The 18,685-nt window shown below is 39.1% G+C and overlaps 1 protein-coding gene across 1 annotated transcript in view; it reads left to right on the top strand.

Annotated features, from left to right (window-relative positions):
• Positions 1 to 18,685, top strand: part of LOC310638882 (vitellogenin-1-like) — a gene marked incomplete at both ends in the record, with an annotated part of 97,217 nt that overhangs the window by 38,807 nt on the left and 39,725 nt on the right. The window contains 7 exons of the mRNA XM_083360243.1: positions 561 to 767; positions 1,614 to 1,756; positions 2,559 to 2,697; positions 4,693 to 4,816; positions 5,361 to 5,559; positions 7,615 to 7,691; positions 8,104 to 8,198. Coding sequence (XP_083216369.1) covers positions 561 to 767; positions 1,614 to 1,756; positions 2,559 to 2,697; positions 4,693 to 4,816; positions 5,361 to 5,559; positions 7,615 to 7,691; positions 8,104 to 8,198 — 984 coding nt within the window. The remainder of the gene's footprint in view (positions 1 to 560; positions 768 to 1,613; positions 1,757 to 2,558; positions 2,698 to 4,692; positions 4,817 to 5,360; positions 5,560 to 7,614; positions 7,692 to 8,103; positions 8,199 to 18,685) is intronic.

The following is an 18,685-nucleotide window of genomic DNA, read 5'->3' as shown; positions in this document are numbered from 1 at the left end:
AGAGATCCAAGGTCCTTTCTTTTGCTAACATTACCCACTTATCTAAGCTACTACTCCAGTATCATTTTCTGGTTGGAATATCTAATGAACAGTTTTAGACGCTGTTAAGTATTTGGTTCTTGAAGGCATTAAGCGAGCCGAAGTGTTCAAACAGCAACAAGTTTATTTAGAATCAGAACAGAACGGAAGCAATGAATAGCTGCTTGCACAGCTATTTATACAGTCAGCCTCTGGGCGGTGACCAATAGGTTTAAAGCATCAGTTTCCCACCTCAAACCTCATTACCAAGCTGGAGACAGCAAGTTTAGCTCAGCACAGCAACCTTACATAACAGCCAGAAAGTAGGTCAACCATTAACCAAACAGTCAGACATAAAGCAAGTGAGTTAAACATACAAGGCCAATACATTACAGACGCCCCGTTTAATAAAACAAAACAAAAGAAGGATTAAAATGCCTCTACCTTATCTGCTGCTTGCTCAATTCACCAAAGAAATACTTTTGGAATTTTACCTAATCAAAATACGGATTAAAATCTCATCTTTTTGTTTGTCTGTTTAGGAAATAATTCCTGAAGGTGTGCTTCTGCCATATGTCACTGTTGTGCTTGAAGCAGTTAGGAGTGACAACAAAAAGCAGGGCTACAGTGTTTCCCTGTATGAAAAGCGTGACTACCACAACGTCTATTTCAAAATTGTTGCAAGTAAACTCAACCAAACTAAATGGAGAGCTTGTCTTGACAGCCTTATACAACCTTTTCGATTCCAGGTATTTTTTTTAAAAAAAATTCCAGTGGCAAAGTTGCTTTTCAGCTAAACTTCATTGCCTTATAGAACAACATATTTTTAAAAACCATACTTACCCCTGTACTCTATGTCTTCTTCAACCTCAGGCCTGTACAGCGGCCTGGGAATTTGAGGGTTCTGTATAGTATCTTAACTGGTCAGTCAAACTGTACATCCAGACGAATGCGCTCCAATTTTAAATCTTCATTGGTAAATGGGTACCTATTAAAATACTGAAGAATTTAAATCCTTCCATTATTAACAATAAATGATTCTAGTGATTATTTTATTATTTCACTTTTGCTTTTGGATTATTATTTTTTTACTAAACAATTAGCCTCCATTATGGAAGCCAATGTACTCTGAAACTTTCTTTGTTGGGCTACATTTATAGCCTAAAGTTAATCCGGATTTTTATATTAAATCAAAATCATTTTAAAATCAATGGCATCTTCAAATAGGGCTCTTGAAAGGACTCCAGTGCCAGATTAATACTCTAAGAATCACAAAGTAAAAGAGGAAATGCTAATCAAAACTTTAACAGGAAGAAATTTTAGCATCAAAATGCAAAAATGGCAAATGTTCTTTTGATTTAATCATTCACCATACCCCTATCCATTTTGGTAGCACTCATCAGGCTTAATTAGGATGGAGCAGAAAATATTTCTCCAAATCATTTGGAACAGTCAGGCATGGCTAACAGCCATAGGTTACACAACATTGTGACACAAAGTCCATTAATGAAGCAATGCAACCCCATAATGATCCCTACACACTGTTTTTCTTTCAATTTCTATCATATTTTGTGTGTGTTTACATCCTCTTCAAGAATTCTTTGAGCTGGGGAGATGAATGCAAGGATAACAGAATAGAAGTCAGGTTGTCCGAGGGCCAAGTTGCAATTTATAAAGCTGTCCAACTGAAAATGAAATGGACCAAGCTTCCTTTTCTCCGACTAGAACATTATTTCGGGTAAGATCTCAGTAACTTCTCATTCTTCCAAAGGTGGATTTTTAAAATGTTTCTTTCAATGGGAAACATTGAAAGTGGGAAACAAAGGAAGTCCTCGACTTACAATCCAAAATTTCTATTGCTAAGGGAGATAGTTGTTAAGTGGATTTTGCCCCATTTTACAATCTTTGTTGCTACAGTTGTTAAGTTAGTAACATAGTTGTTAAGTGAAACTGGCTTCCCCATTGATTTTGCTTGTCAGAAGATCACAAAAAGGTGATCACATGACCCTGGCACACTGCAGCCATCATAAATATGAGTCAGTTCTAACCATCTGAATTTTGATCATGTGACCATGGAGATGCTGCAATGGTCATAAGTGTGAAAAACGGTCTTAAGTCACTTTTCCAGTGCTGTTGTAACTTCAAACTTCAAACAATGAACTTTTTGTAAGTTGATGACTGCCTGTATGGGAAGAAATGTGGCTGAAACTTGGGGGAAGGACCTCATGGTTAGAAATGGAGAAAAAATTGCCTACACAATCTCTATCCATTATCCCCACAATATGCGCACATGCGCACATGCGCACACGCACATGTGCACACACACATAAGCACAGATGTACAAACATAAACACAAATACACCTAAGCAGCAATTTCAGGCCATTTTGGGATTATGGAAAGGGAATTAAGGCTTCTAACCCCGCCCTCAATTTTGGGAGGGAGAGAACATTGCTGAATTATGGAAGCTGGTTTCAGGGGGTGGGAAATTTGTTGCCTTTCTTTGAAATAAATCACATTCATAACTTGATTTTTTTTCTAGGTTTAGGTATTTACTTCCTGCATTTGCATATCATTTGGGCTTTTTCACAGTTATTCAGAAGAATCCTGAGCGTGAGATTTTATTCAAAGTTATTGAAAAAGCTCCAGATCATCAAGTTGCTATCATTAAAGTTCCCGGTGTAGGTGATCATTTTCGATTTTCTCAAATTACTAATTCGGTTCCACTTTTGAATTTGGATAATTAATGGAAAGATATAGTGAAAAGAATAGACTGAGCTACAGGCACGTATTTCAAAGGACATAATACTGAGATCATTTAAAAGTTCAGTGTGTAAATTATATCAGTTCTCATCCTTAATTATTTTGTGTGTATGCTTTTCTAGAGTAAGAGACATAAATATAGGCCATTTCCCCACTAATTTTAAACTATGAAGATATATTGGTCACGTATCTGAGCAGGTTTATCAACTAAACATGCTTTAATTATTCTTGAAAATCCTAATACTCTCTATTACCTGACTTGGGAAGATTTTTATGAATTAAGAAAACTGGATCAGAGAAATAAATATCTAAGTCTTCTCAGTTTGAGGTAGCCTTTCAAAACTGTATGCATCATTAACACTGAGAATATTTACACTATGAAAAACAGTGTTGTAATGTGGGTCTCTGCTTACAGTCACTTAGTTGCTTATACATATTTTATGAAAACCCACTTTCCTTGCTTCCTACCTAGTACAACAACTACCATGTTGTTGTACTCAAAAATAAGGCTGGGTCAGGTCTTTCTTACTTACTTACTTACTTACTTACTTACTTACTTACTTACTTACTTACCTATCTATCTATCTATCTATCTATCTATCTATCTATCTATCTATCTATCTATCTATCTACTGTATCTATCTATCTATCTACAGTATCTATCTATCTACAGTATCTATCTATCTATCTATCTATCTATCTATCTATCTATCTATCTATCTATCTATCCTCCAAAAGAGACACCAGGTCTTATTTCCGGGATAGGCCTTACCTTACCTCCAGCACTGACAGCCTCACCCAGCTAGTCCACTTCTTCTGGGGCTGAAGTTCTGCGGCTGTATTCAGGCCTGCATTTTACAGTCAGGTCTTTCCAGAAGGCCTAAGCAGCCAAGTACTGAGCTATGGATTCAATCCATAACTTAGTGCTTGGCTGCTGAGATCTTTCAGAACTGACCTATGGATTGAATCTGTAGCTCGGTTCTTGGCTGCACATACCTTCCCGAAGGCCCTGTGAGTGAGAAATGCAGGCCTGGCTGTAGAAGAGGCCTCAGAAGAAGAGGTGGGCTGGCACGGAGAGGCCTGGCTCCAAGCTAAGTGGGTGTGGGGTGGGTGGGGCAGCTCCACACCCCCACTCCTGCCCTAACTGGATTTGTAGGCCTGTGCCTCACCCCAAAACTAGGGCTTATTTTTGGAATAGGGCTTATATTAGGCCCACCCCCAAAATCAAGCTATGGCTTATTGTAGGTGTAGGCCTTACTTTTGGGAAAACACGGTAAATAGGTGAGACTGAGGTTTTTGGCACATAACCCTATCGAGCAAGGGGGAAAGTCTGATAAGAAATGCATACTTTTTCAATGGAGACATCTCAATGGAAAGACCAAAGTTTCCCTCAAGTATTAGAGCAAAGAAAGTCCGAGAACTCAGAACAATACTGTATTACAGGTGCATTATGAACATGCACAGATAGTCCTTAACTAGTGGCCATTCATTTAGCAACTGAATTTATGATGGCTCTGAAAAAAAGTGATGAGCAGTCCTTGCCATTTATAACCACAGCAGTGTCTCTGCAGTCAAATGATTGTGAATCAGGTCCTTGGTGATAATCACACATTTACGATGGTCACAGCTCAATTCTCTATATTTTGCTTTTTAATCTGCATATTAGGGACTATTTTATGCATGTATTCATAACCCTTTTACAATCCATACAAAATTATTGTGACCAATAGAACTGGGTGAATGGAAGAAAATGTGTTTTCCTTCCTTGTACTTTGTTTCAATCTATTGTTTATGGCTCAATAAATAAAATAATGGTTTTAGCTGATAAACATTTCTCTTTACATAGTGAAATGTTAAATCTAAATGCATTTGTAGCAGCATTGATCTTTATGTCTTCATTATTTTCTTTCCAGAGAACCTTGTACAATGATGATTTCTTTCCTGATATTGTTTCCTCTGGCATCCCAAGTTTATATTATCAGAATCCAAAATTAAGCAGATTTAATGTAGCTTTATGGCTGTCCAGAGGAGTTGAAGGTAAATTAATGCTGCTTTTACACCAAGCCAGTACCTAGAAGACTGATCAATATTACCTATGTTTATTTTTTGTGGCAATTTTTCAGTTAGCATAGAGCTGAATCTAGCCTTGTGTGGTTTCAGCTGGGCTGGTTGAAATCAATGATACTTAAGGTAATTATTATGTTGTTTACGTCTGGTTGATTTCAGCAGATCCACTTTAATGATAGCAATGATTAAATATGATTTAATGATATAATAGTTATAATAATATAATCAATAATGATTCAGCCCATTATCTTGAGCTTTTGCTCTTTGAGCTTTTGCTCATATCAACTAGAGGTTCTTAAGTAAGCCTTATTCCTAGGTAAATATATTAGCAAGCAATATTTGCAACATGGTTTGAAATTGTTACCTTAATTTTTTATGTAGCAGGATAGGTTTATAGATGTTGCCATGCTTAATGTAATTATTAGGCAAAAGTTGAGGATTTGTTTAGGTTTTTCACTTTCCGATAGATAGGACTGAAGTTTAACTCTGACCTTACTATTTAATCTCTTCTCAGCTGTATGTGAGGTGCAGGATGAAATAATTAAGACCTTCGACAACAAGAAATTCAACACGAATATTGCCAAGAAAGAATGCAACCTTCTGATAGTTAAGGATTGCACCACATCTGACAGTTATGAACCACACTTCCAAATATGGATCCAATATCCCAAACCTGGTTTCCCCAAAGAAATTCACATAACCATTAATGTAACGTAAGTTTAACCAAATGGGAAGTTTCTTTCCAATAGCTTCTTTTCCAATAGTTTTTTTTAAAATAAATAGCTGATGGGTCCAAGATAAGCTTTTTTTAAATAGAAATTATTCTGTCATTCTTGATAAGAGGATTTCTTATAATCTGGGCTTTTAATTTATCAATTCTGAAAAAAAATCATGCAACGATGGCCAGGTTTTACGAATAGTAAAGGCCATAAAATCCCACTGAGTTTGAACAGTTCAACTAATGCAGCCCTACAGAGTCTTACAGCAATGAATTTCAACATGATCATTCAAAGTTCAAAACTTGGCCCATTCATGGAATTCCTAGCAAGCCTAAACCTGTGAGTCTTTAGGGGGTAAAAAGTAAAATGTACTTCCCATCATCTGGTAGTTATGCTGTTTGGGTTTCTAATTAAAGCTGGAAAACATATGATCCATACAAATCATTAGGATCTCATACTTCTTACTTCATAACTGTGCAAGGCAATAAGGCAATAATAGAATTACTTCGCAAAAAGTAAGCACAGCACTAAAGTGCTGATATCAATAATTAGCTGCCTTCTCTAAACATATATTCTAGAATATAATATGGCTGCCTCCAGCCTTGACAGAATTACAGGACAGCCTTCATCTGAACAAGCATGTAGCCATGAATGTGAGTTGCAGATAATTACTTTTAATTAGTAAAACAAAATAATAAAGAAAAATAAACAGAGTTTCTAGAATTCTTACACAGATAGCTTAGGTGTTCAATAACCTTCTATCGATAGACTTGTCATAAATGCTGTTACATTAAAGTCTATGAAATTACTGTTACCTATTGTGTCATTTACATACAGGCATTTTTCACACCATGTGAGGACATAGCTCTAGAGTTAATGAATTATTTATAAATTTATATTATTTATAAATTTATATTATAAATTTATATTATAAATTATTTATAAATTTATTAACACAAATTAAATAAGGAAAACAACAGAGAAATGTAAGGTAGCATGAACAGGGGAAGAATCTTTATTTCTTTATGACATTTAGTTTTAGTTGAAAAGGACCGGTCATTAGGAGAAGTGTGCTAGATGATTTGAAGTAACTCAGTATGAGTTCTGATAAAAGAGAATATTTGTGCACTGATAATGTTACCTAGTTTGATAATGAAACATCTACAAGAAAACAACTAAGCTTGGAAAGCACCAGGGACCCGTGTATGTTGTTGGTGACAATGTAACAGGTTTTTATTTATCAGTTTCCTCTAGCTAGATCAGGGGTGTCAAACTCAATTTCATTGAGGGCCACATCAGCATTGCAGTTGCCCTCAGGGGGCCGGTGGGTATGGCCTGGGTGGGTGTGGCCTACTGGGTAGGCGTGACTAGAGTGCATATGGCCTACTGGGTGGGCGTGGCCAGCTCTACATCGTTCGCATCAAGGGTGCCTATGGGGGCCTGGGCAGGAGTGGGACAGATCTGAGGGTCTCTGGCAGAAGGAAGGTCTCTGGGCCATGGCCAAGGCAGTGGGGGCCATTCCCTCACTGTTTCCAGGATGGCTTCACGGGCCGCATGAAACCACTTCATGGGCCAGATCTGGCCCCCAGGCCTTGTGTTTGACATGTCTGAGCTAGATCAACAGTGGGAATTTTTTTCAGGTCAGTCTGAATTATATAAGAACATGGCATCTTTTCAACCCTAGGCAACATCATATCTTTCTGTATTGGGGTGATAGGAAAAAATATCTGCTGCAAACTCCACATAGGCGTCAGGAAGGGCATCCAGCCAGTAAATGCTCAGCTCCGTTCAGTCATCCCAACTCCACCCTGATAAAAGGGAATACAGGGTCATAAAGAGAAGAAAAAATTGCATCTGTTTTCATGTTACCAGAGCTACAAGTCCACTGCAACTTTAGTACTTTGTATCAAATTTCATCTGTTCAAGCCATAGTGGGTATAGCAAAAGCATTTCTTCACGGAAAGGCTGACTCTTTTCTGCTAATTATTATCCTTTGTTCCCTTGTTTAATTTTCTAACAAAATGGATTTTTTGATTTTACCAATGGCAGAGAAATCACAATCCAAGACTCCTCAGGAATGCTGAATGTGTTACACAATGAAGCACCAATGCCAACAAACAAAGAAGGTACTGCATCTGATATCATATTCTATCTTAGATAATAGAAATCAATTGATATACTCCATGTAGTCTGGCTCTGTTACTTTATTTTTTCAATAATTATTTACTGAATTACTTAGTAGTAATTTCTACATACCATAAGAATGTAGCAAAATGCATTTGAATAGAAAGAAAAATTTATCAATAATGGGGTAACTCCTTTCAGTTGACTGAATATCCTGCCCACAAACTGGATGTGCATATTTGTACTTCAGGCAAATTAGCATCCCAAAATTTGAAAGATCTGATAGAAAACATGATTGGATGGAAAGAATCACATCCTGAAGCAAGAACCACATAGAATTAAGGGTTTGTATGCATGTTTGAAAACTCTCGCAGTAAACAGCCAGCCTTTTAAAGCGATGTTTTTTCTTTGCAGCAAACATTGAAATTTTGAAAACAACCAACAATGTTAATGTCAAGGCTCCCGAATATGGCCTGGAAAGTGTGACATATGATGGTGTCACACTTAGAGTAAGTCAGACTGCTGTTTTTGTGCAAGAATTTCTTTAAAAAATGGTATTGCAAGAAAATTCACTTGAGCTTATATGGTAACATCTCATTTATTTACTGTATGTAGATAAAAACTTCTGCAAAGATGCAAGGCAATACCTGTGGACTTTGTGGAGACTACAATGGAGAAATAAAACGTGAATACCTGATCCCAAATCCAGCTGACACTGAGCAATACTGATTTTTTTAATTCCCGAACGTCAGCAGGATTCAGGTAAGCTTGTCACATTTGAACATTTTAGAGATAGAAAATAATTGTAAAATGTTTGAAACAGCATCTATTTGTTAAAATAACAGTGCTTTTGATTTTAAGATGTCCACATAATGCTGAGTCTGAAAGAAACTGTTCTATTTCTGCCTCCTGGTTTCATAAAGGAATCTAGTTAGAGAACTCAAGAAAGAACTGGCACCTTATTTTTCTCATTCGTTAGTTTCTTTCCCCAAACATGAAAATAAATTATACAAAGTTAAGATATGATGGTAGACGTCCATAGGTAGAAATAGTGCATCCTTCAGAAGTTCCTAATTAATTCTATCAGAATTATACCAGGAGTAACTTCTGACCATATGCCTCCATACCAGTTCAGTAGCGATCACAACTTTTGGTCACAGAAAGAGAAAGAGAGGAATGAAACACCATGCCATCATCTAGCCCATAACACACATTATTTTCCTAAGGGTATCACTCTGCACATCCTGGAGGTACTAAAAAGGCTGTCATGATAGCTTTTTTCCAGTACCTGAGACGCTACCACCGAGAGGTAGGGATCAATTTATTTTCCAAATTCCTGGGGATAGGACAAGAAGAAATAGATGGAAGCTCATTAAAGAGAGATCCAACTTGGAACTAAGAAGAAACTTCCTGACAATGAGAAAAATTAACCAATGGCACAGTTTACCTCCTGGAGTTATGGGTACACCATTGCTAGAAGTTTTCAAGAAAGATGAGCAAGGGCCAGGGCATTTGACTAGAAGACCTCCAAGGTCCCTTCCAGCCCTATGATTTTATTTTCTTCAAACCAAGATTCATCCCTTTTCTGACCAGGATTGTTGTTCTGTCACATTGTACTTAAAATGAGAAAATCAGCTCTGCTCCTTAATGTAGCAATTGAGAGCTTGAAACATTTGGAAGTAGTCTCCTTTATGGGATTTGGTATTTGTAGACAGACGTCATTTGTATCTGGTAAAAAAAACACCCTAAAAATAATAATTATTTGATTGTTTGAAAATTGTATTTATAGATAAAATCATAAAAATAAAATGTCTAGCTTTTTGTAATCCCACACCTGTTCAAAAATTGATTTGACATTCATTATTAACTCAAATGGAGAATGATATTGTTTTATATAATCAAAAAGCCTACAAAATTTTCCTCCAATGTATTTGCTTTGAATTCTATTATTTATTAATATTGATTGTGTTTTTTGTGACAGAAACTGCAACGGATTCTATTTAACCCAAGAAGACCCAAGAAGACCCAAGAAGATTCAAGAAGACCCAAGATTTTGTCAGCAAAATCTGAAACAAGATAGGAAAAACCTTGTGAACATTTCACAGATAACCTCTCTCAGACAAACACTTTGGCCCATAGATGAACTAAATAAATTGAGGGATGTGGAAGTCCTGTGTACTATGAATATTTTATGCTAATTTGAAATAAATAAAAAATCAAATATGCTAATCACTGGATGAATGTCTCAATAAATGCATATCATATTAAATAAATTTGCATGGCCTTTCTTATTGTTTCTTATTCCCAGAAAATATACAGCTGAAAATAAAGTAATACCACTATTATTTATTAGCAAGAGGCCAACTCAATTATTAAAACAGATTGTTAAAATGGTAAGTTTTGAAGTAATTTAACATGTGAATTACAACGTACATCATAGCAGAAGTCCCTAATGTGTTGATGAGTTCTGCCAACCTATCCCAAATGAAAGCAAACATATCAACAATGCAAATTATTAGTCATGTTCCCATCAGAGTTTTTTTAGAGGGGGGGATGTAGCCCTAGCCTCACAAAATGGTAGTGTTTGTAAGATTAGGGGCAATGAACACCAGACCTTAATATCAGTGCTGCCATATTTAAATCTGGATTAATCTAGATTGTCTTACAATGACCATTTGTGATTATATGGCCAATAAATCTATTTCATAACTAGAAAGTTCCATTGCATTTAACCACGAGTAAGCATATAGATACAGAATCCGTAGCATCCAACTTCGCTTGTCTTAGCTCAGAAGCTAAGCAGGTCAAGCCTCAACAGTGTGTTGATGAGTAACCTTCTAACAATATTAGACTATAGTCAGTGTTGGGATTCAAATATGTGAACAACCGGTTCTCTGTGTGGATGCCGCTTCTGGAAGTCCATTCTGGGCCTGGGCAACAAAAAAAGTAGCTACTGTTTCTGCTGAAGTGGTGCAAACCAGCTGAATCCCACCACTGACTATAGTCTGTGTATGTAACGAAATATTTCAATAAACACAGCACTAAACTACTGCCCTGTGTTGCCAGGAAGTCACTGGGAGGTGAGTTTGACTTGAAAAAGAATTTTGTCTATAAGCAGATGTGGGACTGAAGGCTCACAGAGGGTTTTAATGCGCTGAGAAAGTAGATCAAGAAAGAAATGCTACAGAAATTTTGTGTGATAATTTTATTGAAAACATCCCTATGTTAGATGTAACATAGCAAGCAACTTACTTGCTTGCAGTAAGTTTGAGAAATAACTACATGAGTAAAAGTTTGGTGCAAGCTGGTAGAAGTTGACCAGAATAAGTCAGGAAACTGAAATAAGTCAGAATCAGAGGAAGAACCTTGAGAGAAAAAGTAATTAGGAGATGAGTAAGAGAAAGGTAAAATGACTGCAGCTAGATAGCTTGGGGCCAGTAAAGGAAATTAGAAGTAAGGACTTCTGTGGTTTCAAGGAGCAGGAAGCCAGAAACAAAACTTGAGAGATTTAGAAAATGTATTAAAAATTGTGCTGCTAGGGTGCAAGAGAGCCATAACTAGGGAGAAAAAGGGAAAAAAAGGATTTGCCTAGAGCAAAACTAGGAAAAAGAAGGAAAAGGAAAAAAAATAGCCTGGAGAGAGATGGACTGAGAAATAAGGAAATAAGCAGGGCTTTTTTTTGTCATAGAACCCTCAGAACGGAGTTCCGGCACCTTTTTTGAATGGAACCTTGTAGGGTAGGCAAGGTGGGTTGTGTGAGTTCCGGCACCTTTTTCTTTTACAAAAAAAGCACTGGAAATAAGAGATGATGTTTTAAAGAAATAAAGGCTACTTATGCTAAGCAAGAGATAAAAGGAAGAAAGCAGGAAGCTTTTCTTGTTTGACCAACCAGGGGTCCCACTTCCTGAAGCCAATAAGAAAGAAAGAGAACTTGGGGAGATTAAGTTTATAGAGCTTTGACAAAAAAGCGAGAGAGACCCTGGCAGTTTCACACGTGAGGAAATTGCCCAGTGAATCAGTGAGAGATCAAGCTTTGAAGAGCCAGAAGGAGAAGCAGATTGGGTCACAGGGGATATCCGGCCCAGTAGAAACATATAGCAGGCAGGAAGAATAGAAAAAAATGGCTTCACAAGACTTTTGCTGACCCTATTGCAAAGGGAGAAGGAGAGAACTGGTATGGTAAAGGTTTCCTCTGTCCAGTCATGTCCGACTCTAGAGCAGTGGTGGCGAACCTATGGCACATGTGCCAGAGGCGGCACTCAGAGCCCTCTCTGTGGGCACGTGTGCTGTCACCCCAGCCCCACCTCCCCCATGCCCCCCAGAGGAAAGCACCCCCAGAGCTGGGTGGGGGGAAGCAGGTGGGGCAGAGGGCAGAGCAGAGGTGAGCAGGGGGTGGGCCAGTTTTTGGGTAGTGTCTAAAAGGTTCGCCATCGCTGCTTTAGAGAGTGGTGTTCATCTCTGTTTCCTAGCTGAGACAGTGTTGTCCAAGACAGCTTCCCTGCTCATGTGGCCAGCATGACTATACACTGAAGCCCACAGAATGATGTTACCTTTCCACCAAAGTGGTACCTATTTATCTATTCACATTTGCATGCTTTCAAACTGCTAGGTTGGCGGAAGCTGAGGCAAGAACAGGAGCTCATGCTGTTATGCAGTATTTGGGTCTTGAACTGCCAACCTTCCAGCCAACAAGCCCAGCATCTTAACCACTAGGCTACTATCACCCCCCTTATGGTTATGGTTAGATATGTGCTGTACCTTTAAAATGGGCAGTAAATACAGACTGCTAGGTTTTCAATGAATCCTCTTTATCAGAAAATGAGGACTCACCCCAATGTGTTCAAGAGCTCAGAGCTGCTAAATTCATCCTTGTACCTGTGTAATACTGCTCATCCATCTCGCTTGCATTTCTCTAATCCAAGTAGTAAAGCTATTTTATTTGTTCACAGTTAAAGGTTTTATTTTCTTTTAATTGAATTTGCAAAAGAAGAGAGAAGAATTACTTCTTAGAGTCCTGCTGCTGATTGGACACTCAGTGTCAGGCTTTGATTAAAGTTAGCAGCAGATATTAACAGAACTATCCCTATTTTAATATTTCTGGTGGACCAGCTTCTTGAACACAGTTTCTTGTTAAAATTGCAAATACATATGTCATTTATCATTGTAACCTCTTCCAGTCCTTCTTATAGGAACCCAGTCACAGAAAGGATAGATCTAATTAAGCCAGGTATATTTTTAAGTTTTCAGACTGCCTGGAGTTATGCCATGGTAACACGCCTTGACCCCAACTATAGCTCCAAAAATATACTGAGCATCTTCAGTTTCATCGTGAAAAGTTCAGTTCCTCATGAAACATAGCTCTTTTAATGAAAGTGTGTATCGTCTTCCTTACCTAAGCCTCGTGCTCAATTGATGCCATGCCCTGTTTCACATCAGCTGAAGGTCTCTAATTCTTTTTCCCCCTCCTTTTTTCTTTTGCCAAGTGCTGTAACTTTCAAAGCATTCTTTCTCTGTAACTTAGAAATGGGCCACAAGTTTCTTCATCTCCCACCAAACAGCATAACATAAAATTAGGTGAAAATGCGGTCGTATGGGAGAAAAATATTCTCTGCTTGGTTTTATTTTTTCCCCAGTTGCCATAAAAAAAGAGAGTGAGAGAGGACAAGTTAATTCTTTTTTTTCCCAACATCAAGAGGAACCTGTATCCAGCTTTATAGTGCATTCAAAGATTCAACTGGTACATTTGAATTGAATGTATTCTGGTATTGTCAGCTGCAGCCCACTAGTTCCAGAAGAGAACTGACATCCATCATGTTGAAAAGAAATAAGGACAGAGCAGTTGCTTGCTTTTTATCTTTAGTAGCACAGAGAAGAGCAACTATTCATTCCAAGTCAAGCAAAGTTTTGCTCCCAAAGTGGCTTCAGATATAATAAGACTCCCTTCAGGGGAAGAGGGCAAAGAGTCGGGCAATTCACTTTCTTGGATTTCATTAATGATAGAAATTAGGTATATTGTATACTGTATTACTTCCACTTTTAAAGAGAGCTCCTTCCTTCCTTCCTTCCTTCCTTCCTTCCTTCCTTCCTTCCTTCCTTCCTTCCTTCCTTCCATTGGAAGAAAAGTCTTCATCATAGTTCAGTCCAAACTGGGAACAAACATGGCAACTGCTTTAGAAAGAAGGTTGTAGTTTATTGAAGAGGAGAACCAGACAGGAAGATGGCTGGCAGAAAAAAGTGAGTGAACACATGTAGGGAGTGGATTTTTATACCCTCTTGAGCCTTTTGTTTGGAGTGATTTCCTGTTCCTGTTTGAGGCTATTTCCTGTGTCATGTTTTCTGAGCTGAGTCTGGGTTTGCCCTTTGGCATCTGTGGGTTAATCCTATTATGTCCTGTCTTAGAGTTTGGGTGGGGTATGTAGATTTTAGGTGTCTTTGTCTTCCCAAGCTTCTAGCTCCAACCTTCCTCGATTTACATCTGCATCTCTATAAATCTGGTCCCTGCTTGGGGAAGGGAGACCTGGTGCTATTAAGAAAACTGGGCATGCTTTCCTGCCTCTTCAAGATCCCTTGAGGAAATATATTTTTCTGCCCTTTTAATATTTTCTTCTTTGGGGGCCGACTTCCCACACACTTACTTACTTACTTACTTACTTACTTACTTTCTTCCTCCCCCCCCCATCCTATTAAAGACAACAATTTGTATTTATTTACAGTCCAGTTGTGAGATAATTGAGAATCTATTCAGAGACAAAAAACATCCTACCAAGGCTACTGGATATGAAAGAAGACATTGTAAAATCTAGTAACATACCTTGATCTGCACAAGGAACAAAAGGCACACACACACGCATAGAATACAGAAAATATCTTCCCCCAAAGCTGTAATTTACATTGGATAATTGGAATCATCAGTAGATTGAAAATCATTTTTTTTCTTTTTTAATAAGTTATATTAACTTATTTAATAAGTTTTTAATAAGTTTTATTAATTTTTAAAAACTACAGTCTTTAGAGCTTAGTAAACAACATGTTGTCTGGGTTCACATATTTAATATTAACTTCTTCAATATAAATCTATTCAGTACTGCACAAACCAGTATTTTTTCCTTGATCTTCCTTTCTTCTCCATATTTTTTCCATTTTCCCCTCATTAGACAATTACAATTCTTGATACTATTGATGTATACAAAATTAGATATAGACAGCTTCATCATATTTTTATAATATTATACAAATAACAATGATATCATATCATAAGTCAATATCCTGTTTTTCATGCTCTTATTAAAATTTGATTTCCCATCAATATTTAAAGTATCTTTGTCAGTTATGATTTTCTCAATATTAATTACATTTATACAGCTAAAAAAATTATTCATAGCAATCTTCCTCTTATTTTCAAATTTCCCATATCAAAAGAAAAAAAATGCTATTTTAATTTTTCATTATAAAAATCTAGTTATATCTAAGGGTCATCTGTTCTTTTAATCATATTCAAACAGGTATATTAAACAGATAGCGCCCCCTCTGATAGATCAAATCCTCTGTTTTTTAAATCTAACTCTGGCTTTCTTTCTTTGCCAAGTAGCTTTCCAGGCCAAGGCAATTAAATCATCCAAGAATTTTCTTTCTATTTTTGTGAAAGCTACTTGGCATGAGGAAGACAATTTAGGCAAAGTATTTTAATAATAATAATAATAATAATATTTGCATTTGTATACCGCCCTTTCCCTGAGGACTCAGGGCGGTTTACAGGGAATTAAAATCGAAACATACAAAAGTTAAAACCAATTAAAAAAGCATTAAATTCACCCTGTAGATTAAAACCCCAATTAAAATTTTCTCCTCAGCCTGGGCCCGAGAGCTCAAAGAGCCAGGTCTTCAGGCCCCGGCGGAATGATCGGAGGTCGGGAGCAGTCCTCAGCTCTACCGGCAGCTGGTTCCAGAGGGCAGGCGCTCCCACTGAGAAGGCCCTATCCCTGGGTGTCACCCGCCGGCAATCTCTCACCGGCGGAACCCTGAGCAGACCCTCCCTGTGGGAGCGCACTGGGCGAAGGGCGTTTGATGCCGGCAGCAGGTGTTCCCTCAAATAACCCGGACCCAGGCCATGTAGGGCTTTATAGGTGATAACCAGCACCTTGAATTTCACCCGGAGGGCAACCGGAAGCCAATGCAGCTCGCGGAGTAGAGGTGTTACATGGGAGTATCGGGAAACCCCCATTACAACTCGCGCGGCCGCATTCTGCACCAGTTGAAGCCTCCGAGTGGTCTTCAAGGGCAGCCCCATGTAGAGAGCGTTGCAGTAGTCCAAACGGGAGGTCACAAGCGCATGAGTGACTGTGCGTAGGGCGTCTCGGTCCAGATAGGGACGCAACTGGCGCACCAGGCGAACCTGTGCAAAAGCCCCCCTGGTCACGGCTCCAATGTGATCTTCAAAATTGAGCCGTGAATCCAGGAGGACGCCCAAGTTGCGAGCCCTATCAACGGGGGGTAACACCTCACCCCCCATCGTTAGAGATGGAATAACTTGGTTAACCCGAGACGCCGATATGCACAGCCACTCAGTCTTGGCGGGATTGAGACGAAGCCTGTTTCTCCCCATCCAGACCTGCACCGCCTCCAGGCACCGGGACATCACGGAGAGGGCATCACTGGGTTGGTTCGGGGTGGAAAGAAAAAGTTGGGTATCATCAGCGTACTGGTGATACCCCACCCCAAGATCACGAATGATCTCGCCCAGCGGCTTCATGTAGATGTTGAACAGGAGGGGCGAGAGAACCGACCCCTGAGGGACTCCACAAATGAGAGGCCTCGGGGCGGATCTCTGCCCCCCTGTCAACACCGACTGCGAGCGGCCCTGGAGGTAGGAGGAGAACCACCGTAAAACGGTGCCTCCCACTCCCAGCCCCCTGAGACGCCGCAGCAGGATACCATGGTCGATGGTATCGAAAGCCGCTGAGAGATCTAATAGGACCAGGACAGAGGAGCAACCCCTGTCCCTAGCCCTCCAGAGATCATTCACCAGCGCGACCAATGCCGTCTCCGTGCTGTGTCCAGGCCTGAAGCCCGATTGGTACGGGTCCAGATAATCAGTTTCCTCCAGGAACAGAGGGAGCTGATGCGCCACCACACTCTCAACAACCTTCGCCAGGAAGCGAAGGTTGGAGACTGGACGATAGTTGTTTAAAACAGCCGGGTCCAAAGCAGGCTTCTTGAGGAGGGGTCTCACCACCGCCTCCTTCAAGGCGGCAGGGAAGACACCCTCCTTCAAAGAAGCAGTTATTACTGCATGGAACCAGCCTCGTGTTCCCTCCCGAGCCGCATAAGCTAGCCAGGAGGGGCACGGATCCAACAAACAGGTGGTGGAGCTCAGTCTCCCCATGATCCTGTCCACATCATCAGGGGAAACAGGGTCGAACTCAGTCCAGATAACGTGCTCAAGACCGCCTGATTCCTCCGCATCAGACTCTGCCCAGTCAGAGTCCAAGCCGGTCCGGATCCGAGCGATTTTGTCCGTCAGATGATGACTAAACTCCTCGGCTCGTCCCTGCAAGGGATCCTCCCTCACCTCCTGGTTAAGGAGGGAGCGAGTCACCCTAAACAGGGCGGCCGGGCGATTATCTGCGGACGCGATAAGGGCGGCAAAGTAATTAGACTTCGCCGTCCTTATCGCCGCAAGATAAGACCTTATGAAGGTTCTTAACTGCAATCGGTCGGATTCGGATCGGCTGGATCTCCAACCGCTCTCTAGACCTCGTCTCTTTTGAGGGGGAACTCCGCCCATCCACATTCCCTAAACATTTCCCCTAGCCTAGCCACTCTATGTTCCATTTACTAGAATCTTCTTCCTTGTCATTAGGTGTGTTTTGGAGAAAGGAGTAAAGGGTCTTTTGTATTTTCATTGTTATAGGTAGATCTTGCAGTATTTTATTTGTGTATGGCAGTCCATATTTCCCTTCTCCTATCTCCTCCATCTCTAGCTGCATTTTTTCTGCTTCATCCTCTGATTTCTGGTTTATTTGTTCATACTTTTTAGTCATTGTTGGGAACTTTCCAGTTATGGCTTTAATTTGGAGATTTGGTCATTTATATCATCTATTATTTTTAGTCTCATTATGGTTTCATTTTATGTACGCTTTGTGTGCAACAATTGTTTGATGAATTAGCTGTAGCATAGGGAATATTTTCTTCTGAAAGATATTTGTTTTTTCTTGAGGCATCATTCTTAGAAATCCTCTAGTATCACCAGTATCTATAGAGTGGAACAAAGTTTCCTCTAATTTTCTGGTCTTTGTATGTAGCCTTTATAATCCAGTCCGAAAGGCTATATTTTATAGTAATCCTTTGTCTCAAGTATCCTGAAGATTATCAATTGGGCAAGGTTGTAATCCACAATGTTCCAAGTGTTCAAAATGTTCAACCTCCCTGCAGCCAGACATATTCAAAAGTCAAATTTTTCTTTCTCTCCCACTAACTCTTGAGATTAAAAGTCCAAGCTTAGTAGGTATTTAAAGTCCAAGAAGTTCAGGATGATAAATATGCCAAAATATTTTCCTTTATTCCCAGCTGTTCTCCCTTAAGCTAAAAGTCACCAAGCAGCCAAGGAGCTAGTTATAGTGCTGTACTCAAATCCACCACTAGATGTCATTCAAAGTCTATTTTCCACTCTTAAAGCAAAGGGTTTGTTTTCTTATATTTCTTATATTTCACCTCAATGATTTTTTTTCTAAAGAGAAAATCTTAATAATTATCTCAATTCTCAAATTTATCAAAACTGTAGTTTTATATTACTTTCACTTCAGTATTGTATATTTCTGTCACCCATAAAAAAATTAAAACGCCACTTCTGTTCACATCTGGAGGTTTTTAGCTTCTTGGGAGCCTTTCCCAGGAAATTCAGTTGTAAAATAGTAAAGAAAGGATCGATTTTTTCCCCAGTTCCAAATATGCTGTTTACGAAAAAGCTAATTGAAGCTTTTGTTCTAAATAAAGTAAT

This window comes from Vipera ursinii (assembly GCF_947247035.1).
Source record: "Vipera ursinii genome assembly, chromosome: 3".
In the NCBI taxonomy this organism is placed as follows: Eukaryota; Metazoa; Chordata; class Lepidosauria; order Squamata; family Viperidae; genus Vipera; species Vipera ursinii.
This window is presented reverse-complemented; position numbering and strand designations above follow the sequence as displayed.